The 24,096-nt window shown below is 54.8% G+C and overlaps 11 protein-coding genes across 11 annotated transcripts; 7 read left to right on the top strand and 4 right to left on the bottom strand.

Moving 5' to 3' along the window:
• Positions 1-825: 825 nt before the first annotated feature.
• Positions 826-2,107, top strand: MSY001_0710 (uncharacterized protein; the record flags this gene model as incomplete). Its single annotated transcript, XM_018885788.1, has 2 exons — positions 826-1,747; positions 1,773-2,107. The coding sequence occupies 2 exons, from the start codon at positions 826-828 to the stop codon at positions 2,105-2,107; spliced, it is 1,257 nt and encodes a 418-aa protein (XP_018739326.1).
• Positions 2,108-2,186: 79 nt separating this feature from the next.
• MSY001_0709 (uncharacterized protein) lies at positions 2,187-3,427 on the top strand (the record flags this gene model as incomplete). The annotated part of the gene is made up of 2 exons (XM_018885787.1): positions 2,187-3,127; positions 3,160-3,427. The coding sequence occupies 2 exons, from the start codon at positions 2,187-2,189 to the stop codon at positions 3,425-3,427; spliced, it is 1,209 nt and encodes a 402-aa protein (XP_018739325.1).
• A 4,704-nt stretch (positions 3,428-8,131) lies between these two features.
• On the bottom strand, positions 8,132-10,144 carry MSY001_0708 (uncharacterized protein; the record flags this gene model as incomplete). Its single annotated transcript, XM_018885786.1, has 2 exons — positions 8,132-9,378; positions 9,757-10,144. 2 exons carry the CDS (start codon positions 10,142-10,144, stop codon positions 8,132-8,134), a joined length of 1,635 nt encoding a protein of 544 aa, XP_018739324.1.
• Positions 10,145-11,988: 1,844 nt separating this feature from the next.
• On the top strand, positions 11,989-13,248 carry MSY001_0707 (uncharacterized protein; the record flags this gene model as incomplete). The annotated part of the gene is made up of 1 exon (XM_018885785.1): positions 11,989-13,248. The coding sequence occupies one exon, from the start codon at positions 11,989-11,991 to the stop codon at positions 13,246-13,248; it is 1,260 nt and encodes a 419-aa protein (XP_018739323.1).
• Positions 13,249-13,382: 134 nt separating this feature from the next.
• On the top strand, positions 13,383-13,734 carry MSY001_0706 (uncharacterized protein; the record flags this gene model as incomplete). Its single annotated transcript, XM_018885784.1, has 3 exons — positions 13,383-13,474; positions 13,526-13,679; positions 13,723-13,734. The coding sequence occupies 3 exons, from the start codon at positions 13,383-13,385 to the stop codon at positions 13,732-13,734; spliced, it is 258 nt and encodes an 85-aa protein (XP_018739322.1).
• A 1,823-nt stretch (positions 13,735-15,557) lies between these two features.
• CHS7 (ER Export control-like protein) lies at positions 15,558-16,509 on the bottom strand (the record flags this gene model as incomplete). The annotated part of the gene is made up of 3 exons (XM_018885782.1): positions 15,558-16,280; positions 16,307-16,410; positions 16,446-16,509. The coding sequence occupies 3 exons, from the start codon at positions 16,507-16,509 to the stop codon at positions 15,558-15,560; spliced, it is 891 nt and encodes a 296-aa protein (XP_018739321.1).
• A 421-nt stretch (positions 16,510-16,930) lies between these two features.
• On the bottom strand, positions 16,931-18,089 carry MSY001_0704 (uncharacterized protein; the record flags this gene model as incomplete). Its single annotated transcript, XM_018885781.1, has 3 exons — positions 16,931-17,820; positions 17,886-17,928; positions 17,997-18,089. The coding sequence occupies 3 exons, from the start codon at positions 18,087-18,089 to the stop codon at positions 16,931-16,933; spliced, it is 1,026 nt and encodes a 341-aa protein (XP_018739320.1).
• Positions 18,090-18,270: 181 nt separating this feature from the next.
• Positions 18,271-19,779, top strand: MSY001_0703 (uncharacterized protein; the record flags this gene model as incomplete). Its single annotated transcript, XM_018885780.1, has 2 exons — positions 18,271-19,719; positions 19,762-19,779. 2 exons carry the CDS (start codon positions 18,271-18,273, stop codon positions 19,777-19,779), a joined length of 1,467 nt encoding a protein of 488 aa, XP_018739319.1.
• A 464-nt stretch (positions 19,780-20,243) lies between these two features.
• On the top strand, positions 20,244-20,834 carry MSY001_0702 (uncharacterized protein; the record flags this gene model as incomplete). Its single annotated transcript, XM_018885779.1, has 2 exons — positions 20,244-20,341; positions 20,363-20,834. The coding sequence occupies 2 exons, from the start codon at positions 20,244-20,246 to the stop codon at positions 20,832-20,834; spliced, it is 570 nt and encodes a 189-aa protein (XP_018739318.1).
• Positions 20,835-20,856: 22 nt separating this feature from the next.
• MSY001_0701 (uncharacterized protein) lies at positions 20,857-21,594 on the bottom strand (the record flags this gene model as incomplete). The annotated part of the gene is made up of 1 exon (XM_018885778.1): positions 20,857-21,594. One exon carries the CDS (start codon positions 21,592-21,594, stop codon positions 20,857-20,859), a length of 738 nt encoding a protein of 245 aa, XP_018739317.1.
• A 96-nt stretch (positions 21,595-21,690) lies between these two features.
• On the top strand, positions 21,691-23,991 carry MSY001_0700 (uncharacterized protein; the record flags this gene model as incomplete). Its single annotated transcript, XM_018885777.1, has 1 exon — positions 21,691-23,991. One exon carries the CDS (start codon positions 21,691-21,693, stop codon positions 23,989-23,991), a length of 2,301 nt encoding a protein of 766 aa, XP_018739316.1.
• Between the last annotated feature and the right edge of the window lie 105 nt (positions 23,992-24,096).

Genomic DNA, 24,096 nt, shown 5'->3' with positions numbered 1-24,096 from the left:
ATATGCATGCACATTGGGGTGTGCGCCACGGTTTTCTGAAACATGAGAACGGTTCAACGCTGGGAATTCCTCCTGCGCAAATGAAGTGCCATTCCGCGATAGCATCACCCCCGAGTTGGCACCGCCCGTCCCCACATGGCTCGCATACGAAGAAAACAGACCACCAGCAGAGGAAGAGCCGCTATTCGTATGTGATGAGACCTGGGAACCAAGAGCAGGGAATTCAGCCATGTCTAGATTCGAAGCACCCGAGTGCGCCGCCGCGGCATAGCCTGGGTGGGCGCCAGATAGGCCGCTGCCTGAGCCAAAGCCCATAGACTGGCCGGGATTACTGGTTGTAGGTCGACTGAGGGAGTCAAAGAAAAAAGACATACCTAGAGCTCATAGAAGATACACTGCTCGCTGCGTTCGGCATGGATCCACGCAAGGCCATCGACAGTCGAACGCGAAGCACGGCGCTGGAGCAGCCGCGAAAATCCCCCGGCCGTTGGCTCCACTTGGCGTCCTAGTAGGTCGCACTTACTCGCGCGTGACCCACCCTGTCCCCCGCTGTTCCACCGCGCTTTGTTGTTGCGCATCGCGTTCGAGATGGCATCTGGGCCGCCGAAAGAGCAGATTGCGGAAATCTTCAAGAGCTTTCGAAATTCTCACAAACTAAATCGTGTCTGTTTCGACTGCGGTGCTAAAAATCCGACATGGGCCAGCGCCACCTTCGCCGTGTACATCTGCTTGGACTGCTCGTCTGTGCATCGTAACATGGGCGTACATATCACGTTCGTGCGGTCTACGAACCTGGACTCATGGACGTGGCAACAGCTGCGCTTGATGAAGGTTGGCGGCAATGGTGCTGCGAGCGACTTCTTTGCGGCGCATGGCGGCAACGCTCTCCTGGCTCCATCGACGGAAGGCAAGGCCAAGTACACGTCTCAGGTTGCTCAGCGCTACAAGGAAGAGCTGCACCGCCGCGCCATTCAGGACGCCGCAGGACTCACGCTCATGGATCCTTTCGTTCTCCCCGGCGCCGTGGAAGCCGGTGCCGCCGCCAAGAAGCCAACCGACATGGATTTCTTCGACGAGTGGGAGTCAGCGACGGCGACGCCTACCGACGATGCACCGGCCGCGGTGCCCGCGCCGCCGATCGCTGAGACGCCCCTCGCGGACAAGGTGAGTGCTCCAGCGCCGACGCCTGCTCCTTCGGCTGCACCTACGACCGCGCCTACGCGCCCTGTGGCTACGTCTCTTCGTGCGGGTGTGCGTCCAGGAGCTGTGCGCGGCGGTGCGCGCGGCGGTGCACTGGGAGCGGTGCGTGCTGGAACAGGCAGCGCCGCGCTTGGCGCACGCCCTGCGAAGTTGGGTCTGGGTGTCCGCAAAACGGGCGCGCCGGTAGACTTTGATGAGGCGGAGCGTCGCGTCAAGCTGGAGCAAGAGCAGGCTATACGGGCCGCGAAGGAGGCGCAGGAGAAGGCGGCACAGGAGGAGCTCGAGAAAGTCCAGCTGCAAGAGCAGTTGGCCCAGGCGCAGAAGCAGAGTGCGCTGACCTCGAACGCGAAAGCGGCGGAGGCAGCCAAGGTGCCCGCCAAGCCGGCAATGAAGAGCAACACCGGTGTAGACCGTCTAGGCATGGGATTCTCGCGTCTCGGCCTGGCACAAGCACGCACGAATGCAGCATTGCAGACAAAGAGTACCAACACCACTGGCGACACAGAAGAGTCGAGCTACGCGCGGCAAAACTTTGCCTCGCAAAAATGTATGTGTATCTCGACTCACACCAGCGATCTCCAGCGACCAGTACTTCCAGCGCGGTGGCTACGACCCGAATCTATCGGCAGAAGCACAGGCACACCTGGCCAATTTTCAGGGAAAGACATCCATCTCGTCCAACCAGTACTTGTACGTTGCTCGCGCTGACCACAGTGGCCGTGAGGAAGAGGACGAGGGCGAGCTGCCGTCGGAGCGCGATGACTTTTCCGAACTGGAGGCCTCGGCACGCGCTTATTACCGCAAGTTCATGTCAAACCCAGATGTACAGCAAGGAATCGAAACGATTCGTACCGGAGCGCTCAAGCTTTCGCAGTACCTGGAAGATTTCAGCCGCAATGGTTCGTAGGCGTCCGCTCGCTGGCTACACACCTCCACCTGGAACAACGCGATGACGGGGCCACCGTCGGATTCATATATAGGCCATCATGTCTTCGTTTGGCACATACTACCGTGTGTCTACTTTTGGCGAATCGCACTGTAAAGCTGTAGGGTGCATTGTGGATGGTGTTCCCCCAGGTCTTGCCGTGAGTGAGGCGGATATCCAGCGCCAATTGACTCGCCGGCGTCCAGGCCAAAGCGCCCTGACCACACCCCGCGACGAAAAAGACAAGGTCGAGATTCTGTCTGGCACAGAGCGCGGCGTCACCCTGGGTACACCTATGGGTATGATGGTCCGTAATCAGGACCAGCGCCCTCATGATTACACGGACGAGAACCTTGATGCCATACCCCGCCCAAGTCATGCTGACTACACCTACCTGCAGAAGTATGGCGTGAAAGCCAGTAGTGGCGGTGGTCGCAGCAGTGCGCGCGAGACGATTGGGCGCGTCGCTGCCGGTGCTCTCGCTGAAAAGTATCTCGGTGACGTTCTTGGTGTTGAAATCGTGGCGTTTGTCTCGTCGGTGGGCCAGGTGCAACTGCCCGCCTTCCAGTCCGACAACGAAGAAGAACCCTTGAGCCAAGAATATCTGGACCTTCTCAACACAGTGACCCGCGAGCAGGTGGACAAGGAAAACATTCGGTGCCCCAACCCGGCGGTGGCTGACAAGATGCGCGAGCGCCTCATGGCAGCCAAGGAAAAGAGTGACTCGATCGGTGGCACCGTCACTTGTGTGATCCGTCATGTGCCTATCGGTTTGGGGGAGCCTTCGTTCGACAAATTCGAAGCAAAGCTTGCCCATGCTATGCTGAGCATTCCCGCGACAAAAGGCTTTGAAATTGGCTCAGGCTTCCGTGGAACATGTGTGCCAGGTAGCAAGCACAACGATCCATTTGTGAAGAAGGCGGATGGATCGCTGGGCACATCGACCAACTGGAGCGGCGGCATCCAGGGTGGTATTTCCAATGGTGAAAACATCTACTTCCGGTACGTACGAAGTTGACTGCTAATGTTTTTAGAGTGGCTTTTAAACCCCCTGCTACGATCTCGCAGGAGCAGCAGACGGCCCGCTACGATGGAGAGCCTGGTGTGCTGGAAAACCGCGGCAGGCACGATCCATGCGTCGTACCACGCGCTGTGCCCATTGTGGAGTCCATGGCAGCTCTAGTGGTCATGGACATGTACCTGGGCCAGTGCGCGCGTGACAAGGCGGCCAGCGGTATCAACCCGGCCGCCGTGGCTGCATTGCCCAAGAGCATGAAGAAGCACGATCATCCTTCTGCCTAAGTAGACGCCAGCGTGGCTGCTGAGTACGCAACCCATCACTACAAAAGAAGAGCTTCCATAGCAGAATCCAGTGGTATATGAGTAGCAGTTCCGCTACTTCTTCTTGCCCTTCATCGTCGCACGGCGGCCTTCACCTGAATCGAGTTAGTGACCAAATCATTAGCACATACCCTTCTTTGGTGGACCCTTCCCAAGCATGCGCTTCCTTTCCACATCCTTCAAGCGCTGAACTTCTTCACACAGCATCAACTCTGGCATGCCAGGGACTGCTGCACGGATGGTCGACAGCTTGATTTGAGGTGGATAGTATTTGAGCATCGCTCCTCCGACTAACGACTTTTTCAAGTATTTTGCACCATTTCGCACATTGCCTGGGTTGTAAGTCGTACCAAATACCTGGCATCGTAGCGCTTGCAGCGCGGCAAGCGACTTGGCAGGTGCACCAGGCATGGAACGCGATGAGTTTCCACCGGCTGGATTCGCGAGACAATATAGAGTCACGTGAGTGACTAGCGTTGCGAACAGAAATAAGCTACGACAGGCAAATAACAAGCCATAGCGATACTGTGATCCTACTACGTTGTGTATCTAATCCATTTACATAGTCGCATGGGCTTTGTGAAGATAACATGTGGTACTTCTGTTAGGAAGACCAATGGGCCAAACCTTGTGATCAAAAGCAACATTAGGGGAAGAGGGAGTTCTGATCCTTGGTCTCAGTTGTTTCGGGCTCGTGCAAAGTTGTTGCATTGCTAATCGATGTAGGAATTGCGGCGCTACCATCAATGGGAGGCGGCAAATCGGGTAGCGAGGCTTCATTCGAATCCTTCGGGAGATCCAAAACGTTCTCCGAGTAAGGCTCCAGCGTGTGCGGGGAATTCTCGAAAGGCACCGCAGAAACGCGTCGACTTGCATAATTGAATTCAGAGGGGACAGCAGACGTGCGACGACTAGGGTAATTGGAATCGTATTCATCATAGGAATCGTCTTCATCGCCAGAAAGGGCATCAGGGTCATCGTTGCGCAGCACAGGGACAACGGGACCAGAGATCTCATTAGCATCCTTGAGTTTCTTCTCGGAAGTGCGCTGAGGAGATACAGTAATAGGGACAGCAGGTGGTGCAGAAACTGGGGCTGGCGAAACAAGTGTCGCAGGCGGGTCGGCATCAGCGTGACCACCGCCCAATTCAGTTGTGGGCACCTCATCTGAGGGACCATCCGAGTGTTTTTCAACCGAAGCATCCGACCAGACCTTTTCACCATCATGGTCTTGTGTAGACGAAGTAGTGTCCATGCGAACGCCCACCACACGGAGATTTTCCAGAGCCTTTTCGCGATCAGAGGACAAGCTCGGAGCAAAGCGGGACGAAATGCCAAGCCAGGCTCTCATAAAGAAAATAATGACCATGAAGATAATGACAAAAGCAACTGGGATAGCGATACAAGTAACTGAGGCCGTAGGTACCCGACTGTGTGGGAACGCCTGGAAGTAGTAAAATCCTCGGTCAGATTGTGCCGTGTTTGGTACTATCTGGCCATCCTTGAAACCAATAGGGTTATTCATGGGATTCGCAATAGCATAACCTTTCTTATCAGCCAAGTCCGCCACCAAAGGACCGGCGCGAGCCATACTGGCGGTGGCCCCTGTTATTATCACGGCCTTCAACCAGGCTCCACTGGATAGCATGATCAGGTCAGGGGCTGAATCGCGAGTAAGCTGCTACTTCTAGCAGACCGTCCGTCCCGACTTGGGAATCAATATGTTCTTGCGATCACGAGGGTGGAATTACAACCAATCATTTTCTTACAAATATGTATGTTTTATGATAAACGACTCCGAGTTAGGGCAAAAATAGTTACATGGAGACAGTGGCTTTGAACTGCTGTACGATTAGTTGATTAGTCCAAAACCTCTACTATAAACTTTGGTAATAATTGCGATCTTGACCCAGTATGGCTGTACATCATAACCCCAATAGTACTTTCAAGCGCAATCGACGTTAACCCTGTTTTAGTCCAGATGACTAATTACCTAGAAGTTATGCATTGTCAAGAATGTGGCAATGCTTATGACTAGGTTTTCAGGTGAGTCTCGGCACAAAATAAGCGAGACTGTTTTCGAAAAAGGGTCAAATGATGTTGTAGAATTGTGACTAGTTTGGATTAGCTCGCAACGATAGTTTCAGTCATGTCTGTGATTCGCTAGATTGAGCTATGAGACATGTATCCAAGCCCGGAACACATTTGTCGACCCAAAAATTTCAAGCGAGCTGTACATCCGATTTAAATTTCTGAGGCCGTAAACTCCGCGTGCCTGAATGCTCTGGAGTTGGGCTAAAGCCCAAAAATCGCACAGTGTGAAGTTTACGAGTATAGTTTATATCAAATACCCTTGTCATCAAGTGACCTTTATTACTTGACACCTCAACTGAAAAGTCCAACCTTACCCTTGTGGTATCATGTCTGACTTTTCAGACCCACCAGCACGGTTACTGCCATTGTCGCATGATTCGAATAACGCCACTCCTAGTTCGAGGACATCTTCGGTCTCGCCACCGCATGTTTCATCGCCTAAAAATACTGTGAGGTGGAACCCGTATTCTAATCGAGACCCTAACCGAGAGCTGAATATAAGTGAACGCCGGCCCACTTATTTCGGTTACATCAAGACTCCTGCAGATGCCATTCTACTGCTGGCTGCTTGCGATCTTCCGGAAGTCCCTAACGACCCGAGTATGGATCCACCTCCCCGCCGCATTTCGCGTCGTTTGCTCGATGACGAGCGCGCATCATTGATTCGCTCTGGATCAATTTTTGTGTGGGATGAACGCGAAGCTGGGATGCGTCGGTGGACAGATGGGCATTGTTGGAGTGCAAGCCGCGTCAGTGGCTGTTTCCTTACCTATCGGGAGCTTGAAATGCGCAAGAAAAATGCAGATAATTCAAAAGAGGCGCCTCGAGGCAATCTGTACAAGCAGGATGGCTTGATCAAGCAATCGTTCAGCATTACTACTGCGTCGAATCGGAAACTGCATGTGATATCCTACTTCCTTAAAAATGACGTTCGGATGGGCCGGCTGCAGCGTGTAAGCAAGGACCCTCGAATTAGCGGAAGAGGGCCAGGGTCATGGAACGTGCAAGTGGATGAGGAAGAGTTCGGTGAACTCTTGAGCCGAGAGAACGAGCGTCTACCTAATCACATTGTGATGGATATCAGGCAACCACCATATGTCACGGATGAAAAGCGAGCAATGAAGCGTACTCTGTCTGATGAGAGTTCCACTATGTCTTCGCCAGCTTCAGATGAACATGAGCAGGTTTCCCATCCCCGAATCGCCCCACGGCTTGCTTCAGTGGCATATCCATCCTATGATCGCGGTTATACAAGATATCCAGCGATGAACAGCAATTATGCGATTAGGGATGATAACGTGACTATGAAGCGCTATCGCTATGACCGCAGCCGCTCGCCATCTTATTCCTATTACCCTGAGCAACGTGGCTGGACATCTCGCTACGATACTGCCTCTCACATGTTGCCCCTTACACCCCCCTTATCGACGAGCTCAGTGCCTGTTGGATACACGCCGCGTTCTAAATCAGGGCCGTATACATACACTGCACCACGGCCCCAGCTTCCTCCTCTTCAATATCCGAGATCCTCTGAAGCCGAAAAGGGTACACTAGAGGCTTTGGCTAATCTGTGTGCGGACGGGCCAAGATGCCCTCCTTATCCCGCGGCTTTGCCTTATAAAACTTCCGGCTATGGACCGATTCGACCGCGGTTTGCCCCCGTTTCTGCTACGGACAGACATACTCTCCAAAAATTGAGTGTACCTATGTGAATAGATAAACAATATCAGGTACTTCTTTTCAAATCAGTAATGGGTTGACGGCGTGTTGTCCAGTCAAGGCATGGCTTCGGCCGGCCTGAAAGGTTCCCAAGGGCAAATGTGCCCTCCACGTAAATACCCCAACAGCGCACTCACCTCCATGTCAGCACAACAACGTATGGAGTATGTGCCAACAGAGTTCCGTGTATCAGGTGAATCTAACTACTATCGTATGTTCTTGCGCTTTTTTCTAACACAAACAAGCATATGTGTCTACTCATGAGAAAAAACGGAGATATAAGCCAGGCACCGTGGCACTGCGAGAAATTCGCAAGTATCAGCGCTCGACGGACCTGTTGATATCCAAGCTGCCGTTTGCACGCGTTGTTCGAGAGGTTGCTGATGACTTTATTGAGGCGAATTATGATTCGAGCGCAAGTGCAGTGGGATTGCGGTGGCAGAGTTCCGCTATCCTGGCGCTTCAAGAAGCTACAGAGGCCTACCTGGTGCACTTGTTTGAAGATGCCAATTTATGTGCGATTCATGCCAAGCGCGTAACAATTATGCAGAGAGACATTCAGTTGGCTCGGCGCATTCGGGGAGTCTGGGGTGGCATGGGCTGAAGCATACAACTTGTACCATCACAGGTGTAAGCGAGGTTTTTTCCTCTGCACCCAACTGTCCAAGGATCGCCAAAAGAATGCAACCAGCTGTTTGTCGGTGTGCCTCTTTGTGCGGTCTACCTGTACAATAGTTAGTGGGACAAGAGCATAGCAGGTACCTACCTGGAGGTGAGTCACGTTCCAATTCTTCACCTGCACACTGGGTGCTTCGTTCGACCAACGCACATACACGCCCATGGCTGGAGCGGTCAGCCAGGCAAATACGTACCATTTCGGAAAAGATCGCGTGGGTCCGACCAACGATACGACTTGAACTGCCAGGATTGACCCGTAGTAAAGACACAAATAACACGGGACCAAGGGTCCTGATCGCTCCCAGGCGCCCCACTGCCCAGTCGGTTGACAGCTTCAGCGCTGTCTACCACAAGGATGCGGCGGGATAGTGACACGCCTTGTCCAGACGTTGGCTCATCCGATGAAGGTGCTCGGATCGTTACGACAAGCTCGGGGATGCCGCCAGCCTGTTGGCGAGCCTCCTCAGGTGGAATAAACACGCCGTCCTGCAGCAGTGCTTTCACATTGAACATATTAACCAGGGCAGTTGGAGAGTTAGAAAGCAATATAATAGGGTCCTGTGCTCGAGACTTCCGAGCAGGGTTGATTGCGGACGGGGCTGAACGAGAGGAGGATGTGGATGACTTGTTAGATGAGACCGAGCGTTTCTTTGCGGCTTCGATGCGTGGTGCCATCATGGCTCGTAGTCCAAGCAGGTCGCCGCCAGCCCGCGCGCCTGTCGTACCATCGTCCGTATCGGCCGTCATAGATCCTCGCAGAGCGTCGTCACGACTAAGCAGCACTAGCTCATACTTGGAGCGCAGATGTCGAACAAACTCCGCATCGGCTGCATCAGGTTGAAAAGTGCGTTTTGAGGTGACCGGTCGCTCAGCGGCGTCGTCCTTTGTTAGAGCTGCTGGCGCTGCAGTGTCCGACGGCGCTGTAGCGCCGCTGTCAGCGACATCAGTGGGCGAAACGATGCCATCCCAGGCATTGCGCTTTCCCGTGAGGTATTCAAGAATAGGAGCACGCTCTAGTGCAGATATCGGCACAATCTGGGCTGTGGTCGCGTTGCGGAGGTATGAACCCGCACGTTCATTGCGTTGCAAAATCGCAAAAAGAAGGGCACTGAGCGGGAAAAAGGCATCAGGCTCTAAATCGATTTTGGGAGCTCCTCCCTCTCTTGATGAAAGCTCGCGGCTACGCAGCATACGTGCTGGTACATGCACATCGAATGTTTGCACTGGAGCCTTCGACTCCTTCGACAAGAAAGTAACGGAGGTAGCTCCCTGAATTCCATCCAGATCATTCCCGCTGGAATCTCGAAGCCTCACAAGCGCCATGGGATCTTCTGGATCAGCCGACACTGCGGCCCTGAGACACAGCAGCGCGTCCGCGGGTCCTTCGCTCTCGGGCATCGTAGCGATGGAGGAAAGATACACTATGGGCTTATGTAATGAAGTGGGTGGAGGAGATGGCCTATCGGGTAAGGGTGCCCACGGCAGGCAACAGAGCGCTAGGTGATAGGCGCACCAAGGCGCTCACGACGAGTGCACGCGCGACCCGGGCAAATATGCGAAGCATTTCTAGTACAAGAGCTGTTCCAGGCTCGGAGGAGGGCGTGACTCGGTTGAGCCGCAGGCGAATCAAAAATGGGACACGATGGTCCATACCCCGGATGACCAGCACGCAAAGAACGTAAATGAAGAGAGAGCCACAGCAATTCGATTGATTAGTACAAATCTCTCGACATGCTGCCACTGCTGAAGTTGAGACAGCCGCACTGAGTCAGGAGGGTGTTGTGCCAGAAACTGCACACCACGGTGGTCATCTCCAAAGACCACAGGATCTTTTGTGAGTGGACTGATAGTGTGGGGAGAGATCCGCTGTAGAAGCCTGTTCTTTGCATGGAGCGAGAGTGCAAATGGTGGACCATAGGGGTGCAGCCCTGCTCGATATGCGGCAAACGAAGGGGGCGACCAAGGCGATAATAGCGCACCATGGTCATTAAGACACCACCCGCCGAGGAGCCAAAGCCATGGCATGCCAATGAAGCCAAACCAAAACAGCTGTATCGCATCTGGATCGCCCTTGGGATTTTCCGGGCGCGGGTGCAGAGCTGCAAATGGGACGCGGCTTCGCCTGGTGAGAGATTGGTGCCAACTGGAAGCATCTGATTCGTCGTCATGAGGTCTACTCTCGCTCATAGATAAAGTAGGAGTGCGTCCCATGCAGGATGAATGCGTGTGTCGTGATGTCACATGTGCATCTGACCGGTGCATTTCAGCCAGGTGCAAAGGTCGCAAGTGCGACACAGTGGGAGCGACAGGCTCATCCATATCATGCTCAATATCACCAGGCGAGACAAAATTTAGCCCGTGTAGTTCCCCGGCAGACATTCTTCGTGACCGTGGGTGGGGTGCTGTTTCCGGAAGGGAGACCTCCGCAGAGGATATATCGGTATCGTCACCAAAATATTTTGATACAAGTTGCAACGAGCGTAGCGGTGGCGAAGCCGGCTCTCCGGGGCTAGTGGGTTCATCCTCACAGTAGGATTCCTCATCCAGACCAATCGAGTCGCCAACGAACTCTGTAACAGGGGTATTGTGTGAATCATAAGGTGGTTCAAAAGCATACATGAGTCCTGGGAACCAGCGATCAAGACCACTGTGTGATGGACTTAAGTGGGCATCGGGACAGTCAGATGACGAAGATGAAGGGAGAGACACAGGCATAGACATGAGTCGTCGGGCTCTTCGTTGTTGCGAGCCCTGGTAGTCCATAGCCATGCGACGACGAGATGACCCACTTTCTTCTGGCAATATGGAAAGCCCGAGACCGTAGTTTGGCGGAGAACGAGTCGTCGAGGCGGGGTGCGGAGGATGCACAGGTTGAGGATGTAGAGGCGGTGATAAGAAAACATCTGTGGATGCACGATAAGCTCTGTGTGGTATTTCTTGTGATTTGGTCGTTAGTGTTGTTGGCTCGGAGAACATGGGGGAGCTACTAGAGGGAGGTGAGCTCAAATTGGTAGTAATAGAGCTGGGTGCATAGAATTCAAACTTGTCGAGCCGCGACACGGGCAAGGCCTTGTCATTGCTCGAACTGAAATTACTCATGTATTTCCATGACTTTAATGCATGTGGACTCGTCTCCGCAAATGTGCCAGATGGTCCGGGCATACGCCAGCCACGATGCAGCTCAGGTGATGGACCGAATAGCTCTGGAGACGACCAATTGTGGCCCTCTTTGGTTGCCACAGAGGGTATATGACCTGTGTGACATGTGTTTCGACGCTCAGCTTCGGGATGACTACCATTCTCATCCCGAATGTATCCTAGTCCAGATGTTCGCCGTCGAGCTTTCACAATTTGAGAAGGCCGACGATGAGGGAAGGAGCGGACGGGCAACGGGAGATCATCCATGGCTTGTGCATGTGCGTGCCAGTTTTCTCCTTCCATGTCTCCGCGCGTCGACCTGAGACCTGAATTCGACCTAAATTTGCTTTCGTGCGAACTCGTAATGCTGGAACCACCGGTCGGCGACGAGCCACCACTTTTGTTGACCCAGTCTCGTGTTGGTTGGCTCTCCGTGGCACGTGAGACACAAACGCCGTCCTACCCCCAGCCCCCACATGCCAAGGCCTCCACCCTGATTTGTGCTCGGACATTTCGAGATACTAGCTACTAGTGCCTGTGCACGCAGGATAAGGACGTAATGTTTGCTTTGTGGACTGCGCCTATGTCGGATCCATGTTGCGCTGATATTCTGGCATAATAATAGGAAAGTTAGCTGAAAGAATTCATAGTACATATTTTTAGTTTATTCATTATATCTTCTATACATCGTTGTTAAATAAGGGTATGGAACATCACTCTCCCTTCCAGCGAACTATCGAGTCTACCATTCTGTTTCCTTGAAGATCCACCTTGGTAGATGTGTCAATGACGTGATGAGGTTGGTTTGTGGCTGTCTGACTAAAGGACCCTGTGACGCCACATAGAAATAAAGCGTATGTCACTAATATTCGACTACCGACTACCGACTACCGATGTCCATGCTCGCTATATCTCCTTCGTACTATGCGCCACGTCCCGACGAGAGGTTGCCTGTAGGTGCTGTGGATCCGAAATCTCTGCCTGAGGGTGTGGAATGTCCTCTTCTGTTTCAGCACACCGAGGTCCCGAGCGGTAACAGTACTGTTACCCTGAAAAACCGCGTCATTGTGGCACCTATGTGCATGTATTCGAGTGTGGATGGATTTCCCACTCCTTTCCATCTCGTTCACCATGGTCAGTTCGCTTTGCATGGTGCTGGTTCGATCATTGTGGAAGCCTCAGGTGTAACGCCGGCTGGACGTATTTCCTCCCGCGACTTGGGTTTGTACAAAGAAGAGCACGTTGCTGCGCATGCGTCGCTTGTACAAACTGTCAAGTCCGTGTCATCAGATGTGTACTTTGGTATCCAGCTGGCACATGCAGGTCGCAAGGCTTCGACGTATCCCCCCTATGACCGCACGCCGCATGATACTCCCTATGTACCTGTCAGCGACGGTGGTTGGGATAAGACTGTCGTGAGTCCATCGGCTATCCCCTATGGCGAGGGCCACTTGGTCCCTCATGAGCTGTCGCTCAGTGAGATCCGTGATATTGAGGATGATTTTGTACGAGCCGCTGACCGTGCGTACCGCGCTGGATACGATTTCGTCCAGATCCACTCGGCTCACGGCTATTTGCTGTCCTCTTTCAACTCTCCCTTGGCCAACCAGCGCACAGACTTGTATGGTGGCACCCTGGAGAACCGCACCCGTCTGCTGCTCAATATTGTGCGTCGCATTCGCGAACAATTCCCTGATAAAGGCCTGTGGGTGCGCCTCAATGGTACCGATGGTCTACCAGAGGAGGATGAAAGAGAGAGTTGGAATTATGAGGATACGACGGCTTTGGCCTCGCTGCTAGACTCGGCCGGTGTTGACATGCTAGATATTAGCAGTGGTGGCACGGTGGGCCAGATTAAGTTTTTGTCTACGCCCGGCTACCAGGTCCCCGGTGCGGTAGCAGCAAAGTCGGCTGGCCTCAAACGTATGAAGGTTAGCTCCGTGGGTTGTCTCCAGGGCGGAACAGAAGAAAACCCTGATGCGCCCGGTCTGTTCGCTGAGAAGGTGCTCCAGGAGGGGAGCGCGGATTTCATTGCCTTGGGTCGTGTTTTCCTGCGTCAGCCTACCTGGGTAGAAGATGCTGCTCGTGCTCTACTCGGAAGGCATGCGGCGGGTGCTTTGCAATACTCATACACGTTCCCCCGGCTAGAGTAAGTCCCTACAGGTGGAGACCCGTTTAGATAGCTGATTGAGGCGCACATGAAGGTTGGTGCCACGTGGTAGGCTTCCCGGCTTTAGCCGTGACCTGGGAGCAGAATCCAGTGACTCTTTCCTTTATAATTCTTGACATGGACCCTCTCGTGTACAAGCAGTACGTGTTTGGTCTGGACAGGCTGGTTGCCCGGCATGTGCTCTTCGCTAGAAGGCATGTAAGCATCCGGTGCATCTCGTCTGGACAGACTTGCTGAACAAAATACTAACACATACTTAGCAACACTGTCCCTCAGCGCCAGCGCATCTTCCAGGCTGACCCCCGCCCTGTCTACCAGCGCCTGCCTCGCTCGGGCCTGTACTTTGGCGTCTTCCAGGTCATCTTCTGGACTGGTATGGCCGGTATCACGGTCGGTGCTTACAACTTGATTGCGGTATGTACATCTCTTTGGGTGTGTCGATGCTGACGCTCTGTAGGGTAAGAAGTAATGGATACTTCTCCGACTGTTCTTCGTTTAGGGGTGGCCTTGCACTAATGCTTGCTTGGTCCGCTCTTCGACCGAATAGACCTGTAATCTTTGCTACGCCATCACTTAGTGTTTTTTTTTTCTTGCTCGTTTGCTAGTGTCCTTAAGTGTTCTTTACTGGCGAATGTCGGATTTCGACGTTCAGCTATCCAGTTGCACTATTGATTTTTACTACCATAAACAGTTAGGTAGGTCGAGAGTGACACATGCGCGGAAGAGCTGCAAGCTCAGCTATATAAACATGTTTCATAGTCAGTGAGGGGAGAGAACTGGGTCCTTGTGCTTCTGTTTGGCGCAGTGATCTCGGGCAGGCGGGCGCAGTTTGCGCAGCATGTTTGCCACACGTCTAGTCACGATTCCTGCACTACTATCTCGAAATGGGCGAATTGCGCTCTTTTAGGCGCTCACGTGCAAATGGCATGAAGCCAAAATGGCTGGGTATCCTATCCTACATATCTAGCTCAGAAGCCGAACCAGCCAGATCGCTATCAACAAACTCATCGGTCGAATCCGTCAACTCATAATCTGTACTGGGTGGCGTTTCAAGGCCAATCGAACCTTGTTGCAAGAGACCCATAGCAAGCGGCATCGTAGAACGGAACGGCACAGCGGTTGAGGTGACGCTGCTATTCGTGCTAGCAGAGCTGTTGCGCCGGTGCCTGTTACGGCGCACTACTGTATGCTGTGTAGTGCGGGCGCGCAACAAAGGGTTCGGATGGAGAATCCATGTAGTTCTCTTGGTGCCACTCAGGGGGTCCGTACCGGAAGCGGGAATAGTACGCGAGAAACTGGGACAGTTCAAGGTACGTGCCACACAATGAATCGCTAGACGCGAACATGCATCTTCCGAACGCCAGATCAACAGCGTCGGGGTTTGCTTCAACTCAATTAGGGCACCCTCTTCGCGACCACTGGGGTGTGCCAAAATCACACGGCTAGAGCACCCTTCCTCGTCCATATGCACATACTCGGTTCGGCGTAGCCAATGTCCAATTTCTTTCTGGGCCGTGAAAATAAGGCGCTCCAAAAACAGACACTGCCTTGTTGCCGAGACAGCAGGGAAGGTCATTGTCTTCAAAGCATCCAGGTATGCCTGCATCAACTCAGCATGCCCCAGGCGTGCACGCAGAAACCCATGTGCATCACGCAGACTCATCGTGAACTGGCCCTTCATTGCAGATTCAATCTCAAAAGCTGGTGAATCATGCATCAGCGTGCACGCATCCATCAACGATGCCCTATCATGGCACAAGTCACCCAATACCACAGCTGTCTGCTCTGTGAACGTAGACTGTACTTGATTTGCAGGGATCAAGTAGTCTGCCGGGCCAGGACGTACAGCGTGTGGATTCCATGCAAACCTGCCTTGCACGGTGAGACAAGCATAAACACACCATTCTCATTGCGCCTAGCACGACGCTTGCCAATGTTACGAGCCATATCTGTGCCACACCGAGCATAACCATCCCTTGATTGGCGAGCAACAGGTGCTGCCTGGGATACTCGAGGGTTGCGCAATATCGCTGGCATACTCATAGGGACGGGCCCATCTCGAACAGTAGCCTGCTGCTGCTGCTGCATTTCTCTCTGAGGAACAATCACGTCGTTTCGAACAACGTCGACCTGACCAAGTGAATTTGCCACACTCAGGGAGTCCGACATGATGGTTGTCGTCGAAGAGATTTTTTTCCCACGTGCATTATTGGTAAGCTTAAGTACAGTGTGCTACATATGCACCGAGCCATCGCCGTCATACAAACAATATGCGAGAAGCAAAACCCTAATCTAATCAGGAACATAGAAAGAGCTCCCGCCCGAAGATTCACGAGTCATCCCCCGGCCATACGGAAAGCCCGAGGGAGCTGAGTCATTGTGATCGGGTGGCGAGGGAGTGCGTGAGGGCTCAAATGTCTTAGACATGCCACGGGGAATCATATCATGACTCTGCACAGACCCTTCAAAATCGGTCTGAATCAAAGTTTCTTTGGCGTCCCAATTTGAATGGCGAGCACCAACGCTAAACTCGAGGTCTTCCTTGGTGATGGAGTCCCAGAACTTGTACACCATCATGACTGAGAATAGGGAGCACAGGGCCCCGAAGAATGTGCCATCGATGTAGTGATTCACATTCTCGCATATAGGGTTGTTGAAGCCGTACATGAGAATCAAACCAGACACAAAGGCCAGGCACCCCATAATGATATCGTTGATGGGCCAGATCTCATCGAGTGTACGCACCACGAGAATCACCTGTGACACGACATAGATGAGCACCATTATGATAGGGAAGGGGAATTCAAAGAACCAGAGACCACCCTCACCCAAATTCTTCTTGTAAGTCTCCCCTGCCACAATCAACGAAACGATAAAAACGACAATCGAGCTGATACGCATAGTCCACAAGGATACGGCGGATCCATCTTCTGCAAACTGAAAACCAACGAATCCATTTAGCATAAGGCACCAGAAAATGGCGCACTTAAGACCAACGTATATGGCCGTGAACCACTGTATGTTGGTCAAAGCAAACGTACCAAATAAGCGCCAGTGTATGTGGGAATCACAGCAGAATCCAGGAACATCACAAGGAACTCAGAAACAGCATAGATGTACAAAAATAAGAGAATTTCTTTACGACCTGCGGATTAGACCAACTCGCTCATATACACGTACCGACGGCTGTGTATTTCGAATGCACATGCCAGAGCATAATGGCCGTCATAATGATCGCAGCCATATGAATCAGACAGGTGGCTGGGTCAGGGAGACAACTACAAACCTGGCTGAAATATAATGGTATTGTTGATGTCAATGTTACGAGAATAGCATTCTGGCACGCGTCCCATATCGTCTCCTAGAAGAGGGCAAGACACCATCGCCATACCTTGGCAGACACCTTCATAGTTGCCGAAGGAGAACACCATGCTCGGCAGGAGTCGTCGCCGAGGAACTCGTAAAGTCGCGGGCGGCGCTCCGACTGGCGAATCGCATGTGGCACACACCAGTGTCCTTGTAGGTCGACATTGCTAACATGCGGGCAAATGCCGGTGCACGGAAGGCCCACCTGCAGCCTCACGTCAGCAAGGAAGCTATGTACCGAGGCTGACCAGCCACGCCATGGCACTATGGAGCTGCGAGATAATTTAGAGAGAGAGAGGTCAAGCTGTGGGCTGGTGCATGCGCGTCTCGAGATTCCGGAGATTCTCTTCCTTGGCAAGAAGCTCCTGGCGCTTCTCCAGGATTTCACGCTGGACGCGCAGCTCGATTTCCCGCAACTTCTCCTCCTCACGGCGTAACTGCTCCTCCCTCAAGCGAACACTCTGGTTCATCAGGTCCTCGCTCTGCAGGGAAGCATCGGCCGCATAGTCATTGGGCATACCGCGCGACAGCTTCTCCGTTCGGTAGTTCTCGTAAAGGAAGTCATGAGTAATTTCCTTTAGATCGTTCAAGTGGGTGCCAAAAATAGCACCGCGCAGGCGCGCAAAGTCGCAGTGGTCCGGGTTGTCTACTTCCACGGTGCCCCATGGGTAGGCACGGCCCAAAACCATCTCACCGGTAGGCGTCACGACGTGATCTTCTGAGCCGATCACGGCGAACGGCAGGAGAGAGCGAAGCTCACTGTTTTCGGCAATCGTGTCTGGGTGGTCCTCATCTTCATCATAAGGGAAGTTATAGATGGGAATACCATAGTATTCAATATCCTCCATGACACGCTTGCGGAACTCCAGTAACTCGGAGGGAGAAAGCGAGTCTGACTTGCCAATCACAGGGATCACGTTCACGCGCGGACTCAGACGCCGCATCAGCTCAATATCCATTTCGCGAAGCGAGTGGCCAGTGGGTGCGATGAAATAGATGAGCGCATGGACACGGTTGTCGCGGAAGCGAGGATTACGGCGGATACGCGACTCCTCCGAGAGGATATCGTCATACTGGCGCTCGATGAAAGACAATATCTCATTGAACATGTACTCATTGTCAATGCTGTCGCCAAAGCCCGGTGTATCCACGATGGTAAGGCCAATCCGCATGCCCTCAGCCTCAACCTCTGTTAGGGGTTAGATATACCTCGCATGGAGCACATACCAAGGTTGACAGGCTGGATCTGTAGACCCATCTCAACGTTAGCGGTGGAAGGGTTTTCAGAGTCCTTGTGCTCAATGACGTTTTGGTCGCAAAGGGTGTTCACGAAAGTGGTCTTACCTGTGGATGTCAACAAGGAACATGATACGTACCAGTGCCACTTGCGCCAACTACCATGAGGCAGAAGGACACTCCCTTCTTGGCAGGACGACGACGGCTATCGATGGAAGTCATCACTGGTAGAAAGGTGCAGTCACGAACGAGTTGTCGATGGTCACCTAACCAGGCGATGGCGGGGCGAGGCACGCGCGCCGAGCGAACCGCCGCACGTGTGTCACGCGTCCTACTCACGTGACACAACGATCCGAGTCATGGGGACGATGGAAGGTGTCGAGCACGGCTGCAGCCATCCGCCATGACGAACCAGGCCTTCACGCGAGCGATGCCGTCATCGCCCTCCATGCAGGGGGAGTCTCCATTTGCTTCGCTGTTGGCGATGCAACAGGCAAGTGAGCCTCTTGCCCAAGAGATTCCAGTGGTTGAGGGACAGTCGCCTTCGCAGGCTGCGCACGGCCGTGCCCGGTCCGTGTCGATCCCAGGCGGCGCGAATGCGCCCCGTATTCTGCAGCCTTTTAACATGGACAGTATCAGAATTCTTCTTCTTGAAAATGTGAGCCAGGGAGCCGTTAAAATGCTTCGCGAGCAAGGGTTCGAGGTGGACTTTTTCACCGGTGCCTGGTCAGAGGAGGAGCTTGTGAACAAGATCGGAGACTACCATGCGATCGGCATTCGTTCCAAGACGCGCCTGACAAAGCGCGTGTTTGATGCGGCACACCAGCTCCTCGTGGTCGGCTGTTTCTGCATTGGTACGAACCAGGTGGATCTGGAGGCGGCTACTAAGCGTGGTATTGCCGTGTTCAACTCGCCCTTTGCCAACTCGCGCTCTGTGGCCGAACTTGTGATCGGCGAGCTTGTTTGCTTGGCCCGTCAGCTTGCTGATCGCTCGATAGAGATGCGCAACGGAACGTGGAACAAGGTATCCAAGGGCTGCTACGAGCTGCGTGGCAAGCTGTTGGGCATTGTGGGTTACGGCCACATTGGCTCCCAGCTGTCAGTGCTCGCGGAGGCAATGGGCATGCACGTTATCTACCATGATGTACTGCCGCTGATGCCGCTGGGCAGTGCGCGACAGGCTGAATCGCTGGAGGAGTTGTTGAGCGTGGCGGACTTTGTGAGTCTCCATGTACCTGAGCTACCTGAGACGCGCGGCATGATTGGCGCAAAGGAGCTCGCGCAGATGAAGCCAGGCTCGTACCTAATTAACAATGCTCGTGGTACGGTAGTGGACATTCCTGCGTTGGTCGAGTCGCTCAAGTCTAAGCATCTCGCAGGCTGTGCGATTGATGTGTACCCGAAGGAGCCGGCCAAAAATGGTGAGAACGCATTCAACAACGATCTGAATGCATGGGCGTCGGAACTACAAAAACAAAGCAATGTAATCATGACACCCCACATTGGTGGCAGTACGGAAGAAGCACAGCGCCTCATTGGTATTGAAGTGGGCAATGCACTGTGCCGTTACATCAACTTTGGCGGCAGCGTTGGTGCCGTGAATTTCCCAGAGGTTAACATTCGGCCCATCACTGAGCAGGAGACCCGCTCGATACGTATTTGCTACGTGCATCACAACCAACCAGGTGCCCTGCTTGCTGTCAACGAAATCATTGGCCGGCACAATGTCGACAAACAGAGCACTGACTCGCTGAAGGAGATTGCCTATCTACTGGCGGACATTAGCGATGTGTCCGAGTCTGACATCCAGGACATTTACACACGCCTGAGCAAGACTCCTGCCAATATCCTGGTACGTTTCCCTGTCGTGTTGGTGAGCTAACGCTGTATGCAGACCCGCCTGCTCTCGTAGTGACCCGAGTCTAGCCTTCCTCGGCCGTGGCGTCTCGATTATGTAAGGACATTGCACGACCTTCTTCGCTCCATCTGCGACGCCTCTGGAAAAGCATGCCGCGCCGGATTCCGAACCAGGTGACTCAGACCGTCGGCCGCCTGCTGCAGGGCGGCTATATGAAAGCGCCTCCAGCCTGGTACGAAGCAACGCTGCGTCACCCACCGCTGGTTCCGCCGCCGCACCACACACGGCAGCGTCCCGACGAAGATCTGCCGCGCTCGCTACAGGGCTCCACGTTGCGCCAGCCGCACGAGCGGGCTGCAGCCATTGGGGGCCGATCAAAGCTGAACTCACGTAAAAAAATTCGCTCACAGATGCCGCCACTGCGTCCGCAGCCGATCGTATACGAGGCCGACCGCATCCGCCGCCAATTTTTCCGCGACCACCCTTGGGAGGCCACGCGTCCTCAAACGCTGGTCGAGATGGACTATACGCTGGAGAACAGCCCGGTACCCGAGATTCCCGCGGGCACCTGGCCAGAGCTTTCGGCATGGAGCCGCATGAACCCCACCGTGGAAGAGTATGTGTGTCATGCTAACAGCAGTGTCATCCAGTGCACACTCAAGACGCGCGAGGTCGGTGGTGTGTCTCTGTCTGATGCATATCGTCGTACAATCGCTTCTTATCATGCCATCCAAGCCGAGCGTGAGCTTCGTATGCGCTACGCCAATCTAGAGGCTCGCAGCCTGGGGGCTGATATGGGTCTCTCGGAGACGGAGCGCGGTTTCCTCAAGGAGGGTCGTGAGTTAGACAAGTGGGCGGTCTCATCTACGGGCACAGGCTCCCTCGACAGCTCCTCGAGTGCCGGAACGACCGCTCGGGGTCAGCGCGTCAAGCGCGCCCACACCGAATTCACTGGTGGCGACTTGTACATGGCCGCGGCGTCGAGCGTGAGTCATGGACAAGGGGCGGTCGTGGGGCCCACCTCGGGCAGCGATGGTGCCGCCGCACCGGCGGATGCATCGTCGTTGCCAGATGACTACCTCGGCATCGGTGCATCTTTGCATAGATAGATTCGACATACCCGATGGTCTGCTACATACCGAGACCCTCTAGGTCGAGTTCCTCATTTTCCACCAGTTTGTGTAGCAGTTCGAACACACTAAACACGGGAAAGCCAACGACGTTGTGAAAGTCTCCTTCAATCCCGCGGATCAGCAGGGCGCCGCGACCCTGGATCGCAAAGCCACCGGCGCGGTCGAGGCCCTCGCCACAGTCCACATAGGCCTTCAACACGTCCGCCGGCATGTCCGCAAAGTGCACTTTCGTTTTTTCGCAGACGGTGCGAATCTGATAGCCGGGTGCCTGCAAGATCGGATGCACGAGTGCCACTCCAGTAATGACTGTGCACGAGTGACCACTGAGATCTGCTAGAATGCGCAAATTGTCCATCTTGTCCACAGGTTTCTCTAGCACCTGCTGCTCGAACACAACTACTGTGTCGGCGCCGATAACGAGGTCCGGCGGGTGGTGCGGCTCGGTGCGGACGAGGCGCTCATACACCTCCTTGGCTTTATGGGTCGCGGTCTCCACTGGGTATTCGTAAATAGCTTCCCCTACGAAATCGTCCTTAGACAAGTCTTCCTGGAATGTGCTGGGCACAACCTCCGGGTGCAGACCGATCTGAGCCAGGAGATCTCTCCGTCTCGCGCTGCCGCTCGCCAGAATGACCCGCTTTCCACGCAAACGCGTGAATACAGGAGACTGGATTGCTTCTTTTGACACGGTATCACTCGGTTTCAACAGCGCCTCTGAGGCAGACGACGCAGACATCGACGAGCCCATAAGGCGCGCCGCCTGTTCCGCTCGAGGTGCGCACAGATACTGGGTGCTCGGCCGAATCGAAGAACATCCTGTGCTTCTTCGACCATGGACGTGGCCGTAGAGGGGCGCCAGCCGCTGGCTACTGGCGCGCTCGAGTTCCCGCTTCTGCAGCTGATTGTCGAGGCACGCAACGAACATGGCATGCGTCAGCAAGACTGGTCACGCTACCGCCGGTATTGCGCAACCAAGACGCAGCGCGTGCGTTCCGCGCTGCATCTAACGCACGCCGCTGAGCAGGGCAAGGCCGGCAAAGCGACCAAGGGCCAGCGCCGCAGCAAGCGCCGCATGAATATGACGCCGGAGATGCAGAGTGCTGCAAACAAGGGGCGCGGCCATCAGTTCGTACGCCGAGAGATCGCACTGGATGAGGTGCGCGACACGCGTCCCCTGGAGCTCTTGTTGTTCGAGGCGGAGCACAGCTGGGCATCTGCGGAGGAGATCTGGTCGCAGCATACGGACGAAAATCGCTCCGTGCATCGCCGTCACAGTCTCAGCCGAGCGCGTCGCGCCGTGCAGTACGCCGAGGAGCTCCGCGAGCTTGTCGAAGCCTTGCCGGCAGTGACGCTGCCCGGACGCGCACAAACGCTTGCCTACGTCGGCCTTGTGCGTGGTGCACTGCATTTCATCCAGGGACGCTCCGAGGAGACGCTTAGGGTGGCGGCCGTCACTCGCCAGTTGCTGACAAACATTGCCGAGAGCAGTCCTACGAGTCGTGACGAGGCACTGGCGAGCAGCTTCCTCGACACACTGGACGCGCAGATCCGCTTCGCTGCCTACTCTATGAACGAGACCGACGATCCTTATGCGGCCGCCGAGCGAACAGCGACACCCGCCGTGTGCGAAGAGGTGCTGCCTGGTTTTGCTGAGACGATCCAGCAGCTGCGCAGCTCCCACCAGGCCGCCCCACCGAAACCCCTCGAGCTTCATTGGCGCTCTCAAACGATTCCCGTGCATACAGTGGAGCTATATGACGTCGTTACACGCGTGCGGGCTGAGGAGGCCGTGCTGGCCCGCTTTGTGCAGGCTCCGACCTTCTCGGCGCCAAGTGAGCGGACCAAGTCGCAACGCACACGCCTCACACATGCTGAACGCAATGCCAAGCGACGCGGCGGTACAGGGCGTGCGCGTGTCGCGCGCACAAACAATGCAGAATGGGACCCATTCGACCGTGTTTTGTCTGCGCTGGCGGATGCCGAGGCGACCGCCCGCGCACTTGTGGACGAAAATTCTCATGCACTCGCAAAAACCCACTCGACGCGGTACGAGGCAAGCGGTGTCCACCTGCGCCGCGCCCATGAGTGGCTTACCTACCGACTGCTCTCTGTTCGCATTGCGCGGAACGTGCGTCTAATGCATGGTGTACAGCTGCGCGCGCACAAGCGCGAAGCGCGTGCTCAGTCGCTCCAGCAAGCACATTCGGCGCGCGTGCGGCCGTCTCGACCGGCGGCGCCAAGCCAAAAGCGGCCCCAGCCCGGTTCGCGCGCAAAGCGCACGCGCGCTGAGCCCAAGGCCTTCCGGCGGCGCCCGGGCCGCAGCGGTACACGCCGTCTCGCAAGCGAGCGTCGTGTCCTGCGCTCGAAGCGCGCTTTGCGGGCTGCCGAGGGCCAAGCGGAGCGCCGCCGCCTGCGGCTCGTGCCTGGCCTTGCCAAGCTCCTGGATGGCATTGACAGCAGCCTTCTTGCCATTGGTGGCCTCGTCATGGTTGAAGGCGAACCTGATGTATCCAATTTGTTGGAGGCTAAGCGATTCTTTTACTGTGCTGCCCTCATGGAATACCTGGCCCATGCATTTGTGCAGTATGGTCTGCTAGGCGAAGCACTCATTTTACTACAGCGCGGAGATCTCTATATTCGACAGGCGGAGCAGTCGCTGGAGCTTGCCGATGGTGCTGAGGATGAGGACACGAGTTTCCCTCCGCAGCTCTTAGGCGGCAGTGACGCCCTCGCCCAGCGAGCGCAGGGATTAGAACAAGCGCGCACGGACGTCTACTCGGCGATCACCCGACACCATGGCCCTGCTGCGTCTATGCGTGCATCCAAGTCAGGCCAAACGCTCTACTTTCATGCACAGCGCCATGTCTCGTTCGATGCAGCGTTGGTGGAGCACGCCTTGCTGGAGGCCCAGGCTCAGTTGGCCCGTGGCCCAGCGGACATGGCGGCTGGCGAAGCTATGGACGCGGAAGAAATGGAGCCCCAGGTCGAGGACCATGCGCCCGTGGATATGCCGATGAGCAACGACGATGCGCCGTTCGATCCGGCCAACGCGCTGGCTGAGGAGGAGGAACGTGCGCAGGAAGCGCAGCGCCCACGTGGATGGCTCGCAAGCTGGTTCGGTCGTCGAGCGTAGACCCTGCTTACGTAGCTCTTTGTTCCCTAGTCTTCTTTCCTCTCACGTGCTTTACCGTCGGGCCCGGGTCACGGCGGTCTCGGCCGCCACACCGTCTCGGCCGTT

Source organism: Malassezia sympodialis, genomic scaffold (genome assembly GCF_000349305.1).
Source record: "Malassezia sympodialis ATCC 42132 genomic scaffold, msy_sf_3, whole genome shotgun sequence".
Lineage (NCBI taxonomy): Eukaryota > Fungi > Basidiomycota > Malasseziomycetes > Malasseziales > Malasseziaceae > Malassezia > Malassezia sympodialis.
The sequence above is the reverse complement of the archived record's forward strand: the minus strand, read 5'-3'. Positions and strand labels throughout refer to the sequence as shown.